Source organism: Hyla sarda, chromosome 1 (assembly GCF_029499605.1).
Source record: "Hyla sarda isolate aHylSar1 chromosome 1, aHylSar1.hap1, whole genome shotgun sequence".
Classification (NCBI taxonomy): Eukaryota; Metazoa; Chordata; class Amphibia; order Anura; family Hylidae; genus Hyla; species Hyla sarda.
Window position 1 is genome coordinate 442,567,707 of NC_079189.1, and position 17,890 is coordinate 442,585,596.

The 17,890-nt window shown below is 41.9% G+C and overlaps 1 protein-coding gene across 17 annotated transcripts in view; it reads right to left on the bottom strand.

The window, feature by feature from the left end:
* The window catches only part of FBRSL1 (fibrosin like 1), a 675,174-nt gene that overhangs the window by 28,599 nt on the left and 628,685 nt on the right, over positions 1-17,890 (bottom strand). For 16 of the 17 annotated variants that reach the window (XM_056533016.1, XM_056532951.1, XM_056532958.1 and 13 more), the window contains 3 exons: positions 15,370-15,418; positions 2,161-2,539; positions 1,693-1,955 (listed from right to left, as the gene is read on the bottom strand). In XM_056533016.1, coding sequence (XP_056388991.1) covers positions 1,693-1,955; positions 2,161-2,539; positions 15,370-15,418 — 691 coding nt within the window. Of the gene's footprint in view, positions 1-22; positions 184-1,692; positions 1,956-2,160; positions 2,540-15,369; positions 15,419-17,890 lie in introns of all 17 variants that reach the window. The other variant, XM_056533010.1, reaches the window with a different exon arrangement.

The following is a 17,890-nucleotide window of genomic DNA, read 5'->3' on the forward strand; positions in this document are numbered from 1 at the left end:
AGAAAAAAGCGCAGATATTCACCTGGCATTCCCTGTTTCTGCAGGTCATGCTGTGGTGGTTTTCTACGTGAGGACTCATTGGTGGAGGTAAGAGAGATGCCTGTGACAAAGTACCAATCAGAATCCCCGAATGAGGCTGGCAATACATGATTGGTTGGTTGAATGATATCAACAGGCTGGTATCTAAAGACAAGAAAGAACACCATGAGTCATCTCAGGAGAAAACACAATGGGGTTTTTTAAAAGGCAGTATAACAAGCCACACCCATTTAATTCCAACCCTCTTCCCAAATACTAGTCTAGTCAGTGGCTAGGAAACAGCAGATCTTAAATCAGACACTGCAGTGTAAAAAACCCACCTTAGCATTTTAAACTTACATAAATACAGAGTACTGGTGCTACATGGCAAAACATTTCATGCCACAAAGACTTAAAAATAACAAAAAACACACAAGGTATTTTTTGTAACACATTTCAGACATAATGACTCAGAAGCAAAGACATGCAAAGTAAACACTTAATTTATCCACTCATCACTTTTAGCAGGATCCAGATATATCTAAAATGTCAAACTTGGCCTAACCTGTAGACTGCCTAATGTGCAGAGGCCTCTCAACTTTTCTCTGACAGATGATGTTGGAGCAAAGGATTGGGCATGTTGAATTTCAACTGTCTTCTCCTTTTGTTTTTGGAGAGAGGAGCCGCTACAAGGAGTCTAGCAGCAATTTACCCCTCTCTTTATTCAGAGCACATGAACATTCACCTGAGTCAAACGTTCATGTGTATGGTGGGATCTGGAGAGATAGACAGCTGAACTAACTTGGCTGACTATGTGTATGGGCGGGACACCTTAATATGAAGTAGTAAGTAACCATTATAAGTAATTACTCATTACTGATTAAACTTAATCCAGGACAAGTGGTATCAGTGTCAACATTTGATAGAAGACTTACGGTTCAACAGCTTAGCAGGATTATCCATATTTCTAATATATAAACTACATTATATTTAATCAATTTAGTGAATATATAACTCATTAACCTGTGCAATGAATTTTAAGTAATGAAAAGCAAAAAGTATTCTCTGCACACTGTAACATAACACTAACATACTGTGTGCGAAGCTAAGATAAGCTGTATGTTCGGACAATTTCTGCTGTAGAAAACCTGTACATCTTAAAGGGGTTTATAAAGATTCCATGCACATGTTGTATAGATAAATTGATAACTTTAATGTACACAGAGTGGGGGGCCTTAAGACTCTTGCAAACTAAGTCATTGGTTGGTAAACTAGAAGAGAAACATACACAAGTGCTTATTTTCTGTTTGGGAACACATGCATATAGTGTTTAAAGTATTTCTTAAGATATCAGGCAAAACTGATCTGTTGTAGCTACAGCTGTGCATTAGAGGGAAGCTTCGTAAGCTATAAAAGAATGACACGGATCCACCAATTATTTGTACTAAGAGGATGCTTATTATTTCAGAGAAAGAGTGGTCTTGTTGACAAGTTTAAAAAGTACTTGAAAATGAAACCTCATCTTTGACTGACTATGGACAAAGAAGCCACCTTTTTCTGAGTCTTTTGCTACTTGAGTAAAAATGAGGGTCATGGAGATTAGACTCCTCATTAATTTCTCTAATCTATGTCTCAATATACACTACACTCCCACCGCAGTACAGCAATACTTACCCGAGTATCCTGCTCCAGCAGGGTGGCCGGGAATTACAAGGCCATTAGTAGGTAAAGATGGAGGCGGTGGCAGTGAAGGAGGGGTAGCAAACATGGCCGGATGGTGCTGGGTTTGAGATCTGATAGCAAAGTGCGAGGTAGCAAGGTTGGGTATGGAGAGGGGCAGACCCGGTCCGGCAGGGTGATGAGAAGGGACCTGAGGGGAAGACCGAAGGTGCTTGGGGAGGCTGATACTTGCTGTACTGCTAGCACTGCTGCTCCGGCTGCATGGTGGGTTAAAAGAGAAAAGAAAAAAAGTCAGCATTCACAATGATATTTTCCAGTGTAAACATTAAATGCAATTTTTTACCATAAAAAAGTATTTTAATAATATTTTAACACATATAAGAAGATATTTAAACCATGCAAACAACAGAACATATGCTTTGTATCAGTTTAAATATTTTTCTCTCTTTCATACATCTTTACCTAATGCTGGTGATTCCGTTGATCTGCTGATGTACAGGGTAACTGAGGTGTGAAGAGATATGATTCTGAGTTCTGAGGTCAGGGGGTAACAGCTGAGGTTGAGACAATGGTCGGGACTGTGGACGAGGTTGGGGTTGAGGCGTGAGTCGTGGTGGAGCAGGAGCTACAAGGGTTGGCTCTTTCTTTACTAGAGGGCTAGCCCGGGTACTAGAGACTGGCGTGGATGAGGCAGAAGTGACAATAGCAGCAGGAGGTGGTTGTGGACTATGCACAGGAGGAATATATAGAACTTCCGTGTTAAGCTCTTGGCTGCGCTCCAGCCCAGATACTTTAGGCAGACAAGTCGTTTGAGAGTCCGTTTTTTCATTCAAAAGTGCACCTAAAAACAGAAATACAGAATAGTTTGAGATGTAAAAATACCTGATCTGCAGGGAAAATTTACTGCAATACACAGCAATATAAAACAGGAAACATACAAGCTTATAAAACTGCTGTAACTGCTATACAGACACCACTAGGGATCTGAAAAGTATAGGTGTGTATCATTGGCAAAGACATCACAACTATTATCTTGTTTGCAAACTATGAAAAAAGGAAAAATACATTTACAATAATAAAATAACGCCCACATGATGAATATACACTTCAAGCATTATTTGTCATTACTGACCATCCCATTCCCGGGGTCCAACGGTCTTATGCATATACTGTGGGGACCATCCTACTTTCAATGTTAACAGTTTGAGAGCTTTGAGGGTTTTGCCTAACAGCAACAAGAATTTGTTGGCAGTGCAGCAAACCTGACCTGCCTTTCAGTTGGTGATTCTATTATACACACGTTACTTTAACAATTTAGCTTAGTAACATATAAAAGCCTTCAAAAATCTAACTCAAATCATATGAACACCTCTTGCTGTCCAGCTATGCCTGAATAAAGAAGTTTTAATTGCAAGAGATGACCTGGTGCCGCGGACTTCTTTCATACTAATGTCATATGAAAATCCATCTGCGAAAATTTGGTCAAGGGGGAAAAAAGGAAAAAAAAAATCATTTTCCATAGAACATAAAAGGATTGCTTCTTTTTCAGCTACTAGGATACTTTAATACCCATCAGTATTGAGCAAAATATGCCAGGAGGGAAAAAAAAAAACCCGAAAAAAGATTAAAATGTATTTGTGGCAAAATTATAATATCTAATAGTCACTTAAGGCCACATTTAGATAACTGCATCCTATGGTGCTCCAAGTCTAGTTCAGTTAAACACAGGGGGTTTGGGCACTGCGGACATAATATGGATGGTAACATGTTCCTCCATTACATCAGTCTTTTAGCAGCCTTAAACTGGCCATACACACTAACATATTGGCATGAAAAAACCAATACTCGTGTGGCAGTGGCCTGATTGATAGGGGGATAGGGAGTATAAGGGGGATAGGTCTAGTTTTCTGGAGTACTCCTGAGCTCGCTTCATACTCCTGCTGTGCCGTTTATTAACAGCATTTTGCACCAAGGGGTTAAATCAATCAATTTCCCACTGTTAAATAGCCTATGTGATTTCTAACATTACTTCTTCATTTACCAAAAACTACTCCTTACCCCTGAGTCCTATCACCGCCACCGCCCCCCCCCCCCCACCGCCGCCCCCCCGACCCGGCCCCATTGCCTCCCCCATCCCCGGTTTTATAATTACCTGTTCCCGGGGTCCACTCTACATCTGGCTCCGGTGGCGTCCTCCTGAACTGTCACTGTGCGCACTGACTGTCACGTCGCGCACGTCACATCACTGCGCAGAGCGTAACGCAGGACGCAGCAGGAGCAAGAAGAAGCGTGGGCCCCGGGAACAGGTAATTATAAAACCGGGGATGGGGGAGGCAATGGGGCCGGGGCGGTGCGGTGGTGGTGACATGGTGCGGTGGGTCGGAGAGTTCGCGGTGCGGGGCATTATCGGCAAGGTAATTGCCGATACCGATAATGCCCAAAATCGTGATTATCGGCCAATAATATCGGCCATACCGATAATCGGTCGATCCCTAGTTGCTATGGGCAACTTTTCCTCTGGACAGATTTTGATAAATTACCCCCCAATGTGTCTTACTTCGCTGAAAACCTGCTGTTCTCTGCCAGTTAGGATAAATTTTTATCTCTGGTGGTAGCAGAGAAACCAAGATGGAACACAAGAAGCGGGGGCTGGTCCTAGATAAAGCTATGCAGGGTAGAGAGCCTGGACTTTGCACACACAAGCAGAGCCAATCTGACTTTTTGAGAGGGTCCAAGAGTTCCCAGAAAGAAAATCAAAGCTCCCCTCTCATCACTCAAAGTTCTGGGCAACTGTCCCTTGTTTAACTATACACAGTGCTGCCTCCTGAATGTACTCCCTTTGGCTTATCATCGTCATTGTCAGCAGTTGACTGCTTAGATCAGAGCTGCTTATATGATTTATTCCCTTCCATACTGTGATTCTTTTTGCTGCTGTTTAGTCATTATTTTCAGTAGTTTACTGCTTAAACCAAGGCTGCTTTTGTGTTGTATCATATTCCTTGCATTGATGCTGTTTTTGCTTTCCTTTCTGCTCACATTGCAAACTCACACCCTTCATATTCCCACATCTCACCTATAGTATAGTACTGTCTCCCAACAATATTCCAGCCTGTACAGTCTAGTACACTTTTTCCAACACTAACCATGGCATGGCATGACATGGCAGAGAGGAGGTAGGCTTACAAGTAGGTTCTTGTCCTGTGACTGGCTAGAGAAGTAAGAAGGGAAAGAAGGTTTGAGTATTGCTGGTAAACAGCTGAGCTCTGGTCCCTCATAATGAAATGGATAGAATAAGAAATTAGCTGTGCACTAGGGAGGAGGTCTCAGGAGATCAATAACAGCAGTAAGAGCACTAAAATCCCTAAAATATTGTTTTATATTTTAATTCTTTTGAATATATTAGGTTTTTTTTTTATTGTCCTGGCATCACACAGAATATCTTTAGATGTATTGTGGAGTCCATGGGGGAGATTTATCAAAACCTGTGCAAAGGAAAAGTTGCCCAGTTGCCCATAGCAACCAATCAGATTGCTTCTTTCATTTTGAAGAGGCCATGTTAAAAATGAAAGAAGTGAGCTGATTGGTTGCTATGGGCAACTGGCCAACTTTTCCTCTGCACAGGTTTTAATAAATCTACCCACATGTCTCAATGTGTCAGATGTTTTTGTGGCATAAAGGGGTGGAAACCTATATAATATTAAGGTTTTAAGGTAATGGATGATCAGTATACAGTCATGGCCGTAAATGTTGGCACCCCTGACATTTTTCAAGAAAATTAAGTATTTCTTACAGAAAAGTAACACATGTTTTACTATACACATGTTTATTCCCTTTGTGTGTATTGGAACTAAACCAAAAAAAGGGAGGGAAAAAAAGCAAGTTGGACATAATGTCACACCAAACTCCAAAAATGGTCTGGACAAAATTATTGGCACCCTTTCAAAATCGTGAAAAAATAAGATTGTTTCAAGCATGTGATGCTCCTTTAAACTCATCTGGGGCAAGTAACAGGTGTGATCAATATAAAAATCACACCTGGAAGAAGATAAAAAGGAGAGACGTTCACTTAGTATTTGCATGGTGTGTCTGTGTGTGCCACACTAAGCATGGACAACAGAAAGAGGAGAAGAGAACTGTCTAAGGACTTGATATTTTCCCACAATTTTGGTTCTCAACAATCTCAAGGTTACAATGCCATCTCCAGAGATCTAGATTTGCCTTTGTCCACAGTGCGCAACATTATCAAGAAGTTTGCGACCCATTACACTGTAGCTAATCTCCCTGGACGTGGACAGAAGAGAAAAATTGATGAAAGGAGTCAACGCAGGATAGTCCGGATGGTGGATAAGAAGCTCCAAAGATATTCAAGCTGTCCTGCAGGCTCAGGGAGCAACAGTGTCAGCTCGAACTATCTGTCAACATTTAAAGAAAATTAAACACTATGCAGGAGACCCAGGAGGACCTCACTGCTGACACAGACATAAAAAACCCTACATTTTGCCAAATTGAACTTGAGTACGCCAAAACCCTTCTGGGAAAGCATCTTGTTGACAGATGAGACCAAGATAGAGCTTTTTGGTAAAGCACATCATTCTACTGTTTACCGTAAACAGAATGAGACCCACAAAGAAAAGAATACAGTACCTACAGTGAAATATTGTGGAGATTCAATGATGTTTTGGGGTTTGTCTTGCTGCCTCTGGCACTGGGTGCCTTGAATAAGTGCAAGGAATCATGAAATCTGAGGATTACCAATGGATTTTGGGTCGCACTGTACAGCCCAGTGTCAGAAAGCTGGGTTTGCGTCCGAGAACTTGGGTCTTCCAGAAGGACAATGACCCCAAAAATACGTTGAAAAGCACCCAGGAATGGATGGCAACAAAGCGCTGGAGAGTTGAAAGTGGTCAGCAATGAGTCCAGCTCTAAATCCCATTGTACACCTGTGGAGAGATCTTAAAATTGCTGTTGGGAAAAGGCGCCTTCCAATAAGAGAGACCTGGAGCAGTTTGCAAAGGAAGAGTGGTCCAACATTCCAGCTGAGAGGTGTAAGAAGCTTATTGATGGTTATAGGAAGCGACTGATTACAGTTCTTTTTTTTCCAAAGGGTGTGCAACCAAATATTAAGTTATGGGTGCCAATAATTTTGTCCAGCCCATGTTTGGACTTTGGTGTGACATAATGTCAAATTTGCTTTTTTCCTCTCTTTTTTGGTTTAGTTCCAATACACACAAAGGGAATAAACTTGTTTAGCAAAACATGTGTAACTGCAATCCTTTTCTGTGAGAAATACTTAATTTTCTTGAAAAATGTCAGGGGTGCCAACATTTATGGCCATGACTGTATATAGTCCAAAGAGACTAGTGCCTAGAACAAGAGAAATAAGGAAACAATAAAACCCGTATAACAGTTGTCACTGTCCGTTTGCTCTCGGCTGTCTTAGCTGTTAAAGGGAAGAATTGAAATAGAAAACTGCCCTTTTCAATAAACTACACAGTCAAAAGTCCAGCATGTTCTCAAAGGGAATGTATAGCTTAGATTTTTTTTTTACTGATTAGAGCCAGATATTTATACTGTAATTTTTTTTTATTTCACCTTGTGTACATTATTATGGGGACAGAAATCTTATCTTAGCATTTAGATATGAGCTATAAGCAAGCCCTATAAACATAGGAAACAATAGACTGGAGTTGTCCCACTGACATGAACTGAAAAGATTTCTTGGTGTGCTCTGTGACCTTTTTGTTGACAACTTTCTTTTATTGGAAAACAACAACTGGAATCCTTCTAGAAGGAGTCTCAGTTGCCATCACATGATACCAAGAAGAGAAAATTCCCTGATACAGAGTGGGGAGGTGGAACGAGCCATACATCTTTGGTGAGATCACTGCCATAAGTGTTAGAAGCAAAGGCTGGAATATAGGCTGTGTTAGTAGGGAGAGAAAGATGTGGACATTTTTCTTTTCATACCAAATGTGCGACGATAGTCCTCAGCATAGCGAAGTAGGTGAGAAAAGCAATGGGGACCATAAGTAGTTAGTACAGTAATTTGGGCATCACAAATTTTAGTTTTTTCCTGCCTAACCAAGACTTAGGGAAAGGTCATATTTTAAGAGGAGTTGCTCGAACTCTGTCAAGTGTGTAATTTAGATTGTAAAGATAAGAGATATTGGGGGTAGGAATTCAAAGGCTTTAATGACTTTCACATATTTTGCACTTAATTTGGCACTGTTACTTAGGCAACAACCCTTAAAAATTGGCAAGCATTGTGTAAAAATCATGTTTAAAAAAAATCGGAAAATGTGGCATTAAAACATACTACATTTTCATATTGTTTACACATGATTTTTACTTAGGACCATGCTTGCCAATTTGTTTAAGGGGGCATGGCTTCAGTAAAAGGTAACGGGGCTTAAACTGTGCCAAAAAAAAGTCATAATACACGAAAAAAACCTATGCAGTTATATAAGCAAGCTAAAAGGTGGTACAGATTTTCAAACAGACAGCCACTGTTAAAAATCTCTGCATGGGCCCTAAACCCAAGGGAAGACAGAGCTTTGGAAGTTCAATGCTCTGTGAAGGAGTGTGACAGTTATTCCGATTTACAAGTGTTCATTTTGAAATTGGAGACAATAGTAAAAATAGCAAACAATTGCACGAGACAAGGAACCCCTTTTAGGAAGTCTGACAACAGAAATAAGATATCGTCAGCAAATGCTTTAATTTCTTTAAAGGGGTACGTTTTTTTTATTTTTTTAAATCAACTGGTGGCAGAAAGTTAAACAGATTTGTAAATTACTTCTATTAATCTTAATCCTTCCAGTACTTATTAGCTGCTGAATACTACAGATGAAATTATTTTCTTTTTGTAGCACAGTGCTCTCTGCTGATATCTTTGTCCATTTTAGGAACTGTCCAGAGCAGCATATGTTTTCTATGGGGATTTTCCCCTACTCTGGACAGTTCTTAAAATGGACAGAGGTGTCAGCAGAGAGCACTGTGGTCAAGATATCAGCAGAGAGCTCTGTGTTCCAAAAAGAAAAGAATTTCCTCTCTAGTATTCAGCAGCTAATAAGTACTGGAAGGATTAAGATTTTTTAATAGAAGTCATTTACAAATCTGTTTAACTTTCTGGCACCAGTTGATTTAAAATAAATAAATAGTTTTCCACCGGAGTACCCCTTTAATCCCTTAAGGACTCAGCCCATTTGTACCTTAAGGACTAAGACAATTTAATTTTTAAGTTTTCGTTTTTTCCTCCTCCCCTTCAAAAAATCATAACTCTTTTATATTTTCATCCACAGACTAGTATAAGGGCTTGTTTTTTGCGCTTGGGAATTCCGCTGTGTGAACCTTAACATTGGTGTGAATGGGCCTTCCACAGACCCACTCACACTACGGAATTTCAGTGGCAGAGAACTCTGCTGCTGAAATTGATCCGCAGAAAGAATGAACCAGTTCATTCTTTTGGAAGACTGTGTTGTCATCAATGGTGACGGCGCAGGTCTGTGCAGTCCTACCGCCAACGGATTTTGCTGTCCGCCACCAGACAGAATATCTGAGCAGAATTCCTAATCACATTTTGTGAGCGGAGATACATCGTGTGAACATACCTAAGAGTGGAGAGGAAAGACATGGGGGGGGGGGGGGGGGGTCATATTCAAAACTCTTCACATCAAGAATTTCACGTTTCGCACAAAAAAGGTCATGTCAGATATTCAGTGTCTTACATGAGAATTATCCAAGGTTTACACTAGTCACACCAAACAAAGTTACTGTGTAATATGTAATATTACCTTTGTGTGCTGTTTGTCCTGTTTTTATACGTGGTACCCACACATAAAAGGGCTGGATCGCAAGTCTTTATTTTAGGTCATCTTTAGCCTTTCCTAGCATTCCCTGAAGCCAGAAACACATGGGGGGAGATTTATGAAAATCCTGTGTAGAGGAAAAGTTGACCAGTTGCCCATAGCAAACGATCAGATTGCTTCTTTCATTTTTGAAAAGGCCTCTGAGAAATTAAAGAAGCGATCTGATTGGTTGCTATGGGCAACTGGTCAACTTTTCCTCTGCACAGGTTTTGATAACTCATGGTCTCCAGGTGGGATGGCTATGCTGCAGGGGGTGGATAGCATTACTATAGTAAATCCTTGCCACCTACTGCAGCATAACCAAGCCCCATGTGACTTCTTATATATAGGCCCTGCTTTACAAAGAGTGGAGTTTTCTATGTGGTTTTTTTTTCCTGACAAGTATTTTTCCATAATATTAACGATTTTTCCCTACGTCCTGCACGTTTTCCCTATGTTTTGCTTTTTTGCAAAATCCAAGAAAAAACTTTCGGAATCACTTTAGTAAATGACCCCCATTGTCTCTGGTGGCATTGATTGCGGAAAGGTCAGAGACAGCAGTAAAAGACTACAGCACTTACTGGTGTGGGTGACTGAAAACAGGACAAAAGAGCGCAAGGAGGTAAGAGAAGCATATAACACAGTATTATAGCTTGGCATTGTTGACTATTCCTTAGGGGTAGAGTCTCAAACCCCAACCGCAGCGTATTTCATGGTGCAGGAAATACGCTGCACCTCTGCTGGGAGCAACAACATAGGGCTACCTGGCCGAAGCGCTGTGCATGCAGAAAGGTTTGAAGACTTAGTTTTACATCTGTGTGCAACCACACAGAGAAATGTGCTGCGGATGCGGTATGTGTGACCCTACCCTTAAGTTTTACAGTAACAAAAAAAAAACATTACCTACAATTACAAACCTTTCTGTGTAAGGAGCAGTGCATATGCAACTTACACATCAGCTATCCATAAGCGTTTTCCTGGCCTGGCTCTTAGCAAAGTTGGATTAATAAGTTTCAGAAAGAGTACAGTCAGTTCCTATTTTACAAGCTACCTTACCTAGCATACACCACAGAGCCTTTTAGAAGGGCAAACCTATCCCAACCCCCACCCCTGTTTCTTTCCCACAGAGACCTTGGGGAGTCAGCACCTGCGGTGTGAGCCTGATGGCCAGGACAATCTGCAGACAGAGATAAATTGATAGAGGCAGCTAAGCAGCACGTCAGGGGACAGAGAGGAGATGCTCTGGGGGTAGCGGCAACATCTGAGACTGTGTGTATATATCTCCATACCGTGAAAGCCTGTGACAGCCTGAGCCACAGGAGGACTCATCTGACAGCTACATACAGGGATTTATCCCTTCCAGGGTGATAGGCATTAGATTAAGGGTATAGAAGAAATCTGGCTCTTTCAACTAGATCTGATCCACAGAAGTAAGCAATTCATGAAATGTGTTTCTTAAGGGCTCAGGAGACTCTAAATCATTAACCTTATTACACCAGCGGCATCCCAGCAATACACAACACTACTGCTTTAGGGGTTAAATGACATGCCACTACAATTTGTAGCCATCCCAGGACTGCTCCGTGGCAATCCATCCAGAGGCGCAGGGGTTACCAGATACTTCTAAAGCAGAAGGGGAAGCAGAATAAACCACAAAGCGATGTATAGAAAGAGCAGGGCATGCCGGCTGTCACTTACCATTCATATTGATTGTAATCTAGCCCTCTGAGTGAGTTATTAATCACAGCAATTAAATCATGAACACGGCCCTGCTGCACATATTGAGCTCCCACCAACAGATCGATAGCAGCAAACCTCCTGAAGCAATTACTGTTCACTGTAATGCGGCTGACTTATTTAGAGCATAGCAAGAAGCTGCCTACAACAATATTCTAGCTGTATGTAATACTGAAAAGATTTCATATTTCAGGCTTGTGTAACAAATCATGATGGGGGAATCAGAAGCAATGGGAGACATTTTTATTTAAAGGGTAACTGTCAGCACTAACCTGCTTATACAGGCTAATAGTCTGGGTGAAGCAGATTCCTAAGCTGGTCAAAATCCTAATATCTAAATTCTTGGTGCACTGGGGGAATTCCCCAGTCCCTTATTATGTCCGCCCACGGTGGCTCTGTCACACACTCCCTTCATAAATATTCATATTCCTCCCCTCCAGCATGTTGCTGATATGTGCTGTCTGATATGGCATATTGGTGCAGAGTGGATGGAGGCAGGGAAGCTGGGTATGCCCAGTACCACCTCCATTGTGCAAAGCCAGCCATTTTAATATTTCCTCATATTGCTTCTGATCTTAACTACAGATGAGCGAACTTACAGTAAATTCGATTAGTCACAAACTTCTCGGCTCGGTGGTCGGTGACTTTTCCTGCATAAATTAGTTCAACTTTCAGGTGCTCCGGTGGGCTGGAAAAGGTGGATACAGTCCTAGGAGAGAGGCTCCAGCCCAACGGAGCACCTGAAAGCTGAACTACCGTAATTTATGCAGGAAAAGTCACTGACCGCCGAGAAGTTTGTGACGAATCGAATTTAATGCAAGTTTGCTCATCTCTAACCTTAACCCCAACTAATCTCCTATTAGCTCCTTGGCATAAAGGTTAAACATGTCAAAAACATAAAATCAACATTTACTATGTAGTGTATATAGCCCTAATCAAATCAAAAAATGTTTATATATCTATACATATGTGTGTGAACGATTTAAAATCAATTAATGGATTTACACAAATACCACCAGAACCCCAAAAACGTCTTCCAAACATAAATATCACATTACATGGATCACATTCTTAACTTTGGGACAAAAATTAGATAACTAGAGTGTACAGTCTCTGAAAAACGCTGTACAAGTTTAAAGGGGCAATTCTGGCTTTAGACATTTTATCCCCTATCCAAAGGATAGGGAATAAGATGTCTGATCACGGGGGGGCCCGCCAGTGGGACCCCCTGCGATCTCCCTCCAGCACCCGACATGAAGGGAGGGGGCATGACGTGACGTCACATCTCCAGTCCTGAAAACTTCCGGTTTTCGCGCCTGGAGACGCAGCTCCGCACATAATGCGGGTCCTTCAGGGAGATCGCAGGGGGTCCCACTGGCGGGATCCCCGCGATCAGACATCTTATCCCCTATCCCTTGGATAGGAGATAAAATGTCTACTTTTACTTCTAATAGGGTCTGTATAACAGACTAGTTATAGGCCACAGTTATTGTATTTTAATGTGCATTCACATAAAGCCCTTCTGGCCCACAATTATCCTACATCTAAGTTATATCTAGTTTTAGATTTTTTGTATTTTAAAGATGATGTCCAGTAAAAGAAAAAAATATATTTATTTATCCTATTTAAATTAAGTCTTATTGCGGGGGTCCTACTGCTGGGATCACCCACCCCTGCAATCTCCTGCACAGGGCCACAGCTCAGCCCCGGCTCTGCTGTGCTAATTTTGTACCCAGCACGTCAGCTGGTCAAACCCCCCCCCCCCCTCCATTCATCTCTATGGGAGAGGCGGAGACCGTCAAACACTATCTCTCCTTCTCTAGATCAGTTGTAGTTCAGGAAGGAAAATGGCTGTCAAGGGGAAATGACAGACATCCACCTAGTATCCAGAAAGCTGATAAATCCACTCCACTTCCATAAAAAAGAATTGCTATGAATTTAATACTCTTAAAAAATGCACAACATGCATGCAAACAAAATGTGTTACATTTATAAGAAAATGTGAGGGAAAGGCGTAAGTGCTATCCTTTGATTAGCTGTTACTATAACACTCAGATCACTTCATCTACTGGGGAAGATTATGAATAAAAATCATGATTTAAAACAATTGTGACCACTGTAAGGGATTTCAACCTAGAAACCAAAAGGAGATGAGCTACCAGTCGCTAATTAAGACCCTTGATTTGTATGGCAAGTGTCCCATACATCCTGTTCCCATGGCAACAGTCTAGCAGTGCAAGCAGTCAAGATTGTTTAACCTCTTCACCACTACATGTGTGTGTGTGGTTGTCTGCTATAGCCTACATGGAAATTCATACACAAAACAAGCTTCATTTGGGACTGTTGGCCCTCAACTAGATGGCACACATGTTCACATATTCTTCATTTTTTTCTTTTGAAAGGGGCAACTAATAAAATCATTTTTGAGGAATCTCTAATGCTAGAGTGTTAACGGTAGCAGTCACAGATTTGCAGAGCACTGTCAGCCATATTTAGAAAGACTGAATTCTGCAAGGGAACGTAGGTAAAGAGTGATCTGCTGTAGTCAGATGGTTGGCTATTTCAGAACAGGTAGGTTGCCTTTGCAAAGATCCTTCCAATTGAGGAATGGATCATATTGTGCAAAATGTGTTGTTGAGTGGGTGGGTAGCTAATACATTTTCAATAAAATATCTTTGAATGGCAATGGATAATAGCGCTCGAGACACAAATGAGTAGTCTATGGCAGCCAGGTAAACACTGCTCTTTTCATCTGCCCATTATTTCAAATCTTGGTTGGCGGACAAATATGTTAGGGATATAGCCAAATACAGCATGCAGGGTAATATTTAACTGCAGCGATGTGCTGGAGTGAAGGGGCTATTATCTCCAGGGTATTGAAGCAATGTCCTTTCATAAGCAGAGCAAGGTTTTGCACTTCTGAAAACAACACTAATCTGAAAATCAATAAGGTTTCTGCTGCCTGGGATACTGCAGAGGGGGATTAGCATTGCTCATCATTCTCTTATTGACTAATTCTTAGAGACAAGGAGGGAGAGGGGCTGTGGCTTTCGTCAGTGAGCCAGAGATTGGAGCGGTAGAATTTCTCAAAGATGTAGCAATATGTTTAATCAACAAAGAGGTGTAAGATAATATGAAACTAGAGCCCTTTTAAAATTGATTTACCATACAGAAGCACACATACCCCTTTCTGCACATTAGTTTTCTGGCCCAGTCACAGGAGACTATTATGAGTTAATACTGGAGTCTCGGTAAAAACCAATGGAGACTACAACATTCATATGCAGTCAGCACAGGTTTCCTCATTTACTTCTGTCATTCCTTAGAGCACTTGTGAAGCCTGGTAAATGACACCCTGGCGTTTGCAAAGAATTTACCAAGTCTTCACGAGCTCTGCTTTTTAACGTCAGTTTATATGAGGCCTTGTAGATAGAGCAGTAAATGTGGTTTCCCACAGTACTCTTTGCCTGACGTCTCAGCCCTACAAAAGTAGACACTGACAGCTTGGCTGCAAAACAATTCGAAACATCAGAACACAGGAATATCATTTTGTGTGATAAATAGGAGCTTCTGTATAGAGCTAATATTTATATGATCAGGTCATCCAATACAAAAAAGGCCAGCTAAATAAATGGATGTATCTTTCACCTGGATGATCCAGGAAATGACCCCCCCCCCCCCCCCCCCCAAAGTGGGTGGAACTGCTCCTCCCATAGGCCTCACCAGGGCTTCCCTGTTTATTAAGTTCAAACAGAACCATTTGACCCCAGGATCAATACCTGACCTGTCAAGGAAAGGGGATACAATACAAACACACTGTGTACGGGGACATTCAAGAACATGTTCAGTGCATTGACCATATGACTGTATATTTCACAATGATCGCATTCTACCAACCAAATGTGTCTTTCCACATTATTCTGCATGTCTTTTCAATACCCACCGTGTCTGCTTCTACTCACTCTCCTCTGAGCAACTTTTTACCCACACTGAATATTCTTTATAACATTTCAAGACAATATCTAAGTTTTTAATATTCAACATATTTATAAAAGAAAAACTCTGAATTTTATTTAGATATGCTCACCTGTGGATGCAGCTGAGGGGAAGAGGATCTCAGAGCCATCATTGGAGCACTAACAAAAAGAAGAGAAACTTGTTACATTTAAGATCACAACATGTAATCGAATTCAGTTTCATAATGGTTAATATAGGATTAATACACCATTCATGTTTCAATAATTAACATTTCCTTAAAAAGAAAGCTGAAAAACGAAGCAAGCTTGTTCTGAGCGTCGGCTGTTTTATTGCTGGCCTCAAGGGCGCAACATTGAGCTATCAAACAGAACACAATTAGCAATGGTAAAATATTAAACTGATGAAAGATGTTTTACAACATTGGAAAGCTGTAGCACAATATACACAACCACAACACAAGGTAACCGGATACATTTTAATAATTATATCTGGTCCTAGACTTCATATATGTTCATTTCTGAGGCCAATCAATTTTTTAAACTATCATAAAACCAGTTAGAAGGTATAAATTAAATGTTGGTGTATGAAATACTTAAGATGAAAAACTTGCTGTTGTGTTGTAGAGAGGTTACTAGAAATTGTAGGTGGACAAGATCAATAGGCCTGGATTTTTTAAGGCCTGGATTAAATAGGACTGCGTATCGGGCATACCAGTTTAACATGAAAACCTGGATTATTAATGCCTGTGATCATCCCCATTATTCTTATGCACTTATTCTCCCACCAAATTTTTATTTCATCTATCTTTAAAAGAGTTTTTAAATAAAATAATTTAAAAAGAAGTGAAGTTACTTTAAAAAGGGTGATGTTTTCCCCCAGAAACAGTGCCACCCTAAATTCATGGTTGATATGTAATACTCCAGCTAAAGCTTGTATACGTACCGTATATACTCGAGTATAAGCCGAGTTTTGCAGCACGATTTTTCGTGCTGAAAACACCCCCCTCGGCTTATACTCGAGTGAACTCTCCACCCGCAGTGGTCTTCAACCTGCGGACCTCCAGAGGTTTCAAAACTACAACTCCCAGCAAGCCCGGGCAGCCATCGGCTGTCCGGGCTTGCTGGGAGTTGTAGTTTTGAAACCTCCGGAGGTCCGCAGGTTGAATACCACTGCGGCCTTCGACATCATCCAGCCCCCTCTCACCCCCTTTAGTTCTGTACAGTACTCGCCTCCGCTCGGCGCTGGTCCGGTGCTGCAGGACTGTCCGGAGAGGAGGTGGTCCGGTGGGATAGTGGTTCCGGGCTGCTATCTTCACCGGGGAGGCCTCTTCTAAGCGCTTCGGGCCCGGCCCCAGAATAGTCACGTTGCCTTGACAACGACGCAGAGGTACGTTCATTGCCAATGTACTTCTGCGTCATTGTCAAGGCAACGCCTCTATTCTGGGCCCAAAGCGCGGAGAAGAGGCGCCCCCGGTGAAGATAGCAGCCCGGAACCACTATCCCACCGGACGACCTACTCACCGGACAACCCTGCAGCACCGGACCAGCGCCGAGCGGAGGCGAGTACTGTACAGAACTAAAGGGGGGTGAGAGGGGGCTGGATGATGTCGAAGGCCGCAGTGGTCTTCAACCTGCGGACCTCCGGAGGTTTCAAAACTACAACTCCCAGCAAGCCCAGACAGCCGATGGCTGCCCGGGCTTGCTGGGAGTTGTAGTTCTGAAACCTCTGGAGGTCCGCAGGTTGAAGACCACTGAGGGTGGATGATGACAAGAGGATGATGAAGGGGGGGGGGTGTGGGATGATGACAAGAGGATGATGAAGGGGGGGTGTGGGATGATGAAGGGGGGTGGGGATGATGACAAGGGGATGATGAAGGGGGGTGTGGGATGATTACAAGGGGATGATGAAGGGGGGTGGGGATGATGACAAGGGGATGATGAAGGGGGGATGTGTGGGATGATGACAAGGGGATGATGATGAGGGTCTGGATGATGACAGGCGGTGATGATGATGAGGATGTTAATGACGGGTCTGGATGATGACAGGGGGGGATGATGTATTTCCCACCCTAGGCTTATACTCGAGTCAATAACTTTTCCTGGGATTTTGGGTTGAAATTAGGGGTCTCGGCTTATACTCGGGTCGGCTTATACTCGAGTATATACGGTATGTTATACAGTCAGCATAAATATCCTGCTAACAAATAGATATAGCCAAATTCATCAGTGATGGCAGGAAGTTTCTGAATGTTTCAGGCATCAGAAGCAATGCTAGTAGTCCAGACCTAGCGTTGGGCAAGAAGCACTGTCAATCACATTTCCCTGAAGGCTGTGGTCATTATTTTGCCCATCACGTTTTGGCTTTAACCAGCTGAAGTCAGTAAGTAAACACTGGCACCAACTGAGTACCGCGACTTTATAAAGCCAAGAAATGTCCAAGAGCAGACTTGGCAAAGCCACTATTGAGGCAGCTATGGAATGAAAAACAGTCACGAAAACAGAAGATGATGGAGCACATATTTAGTAATACAGCTATAAATAAGCTTGTCTGCTGTGGAACCTTTGCATTCATAGCCTCATAACTTAAAGGGGATATCCAGAGATAGAAAAACACAACTAGTTTATTGCAAA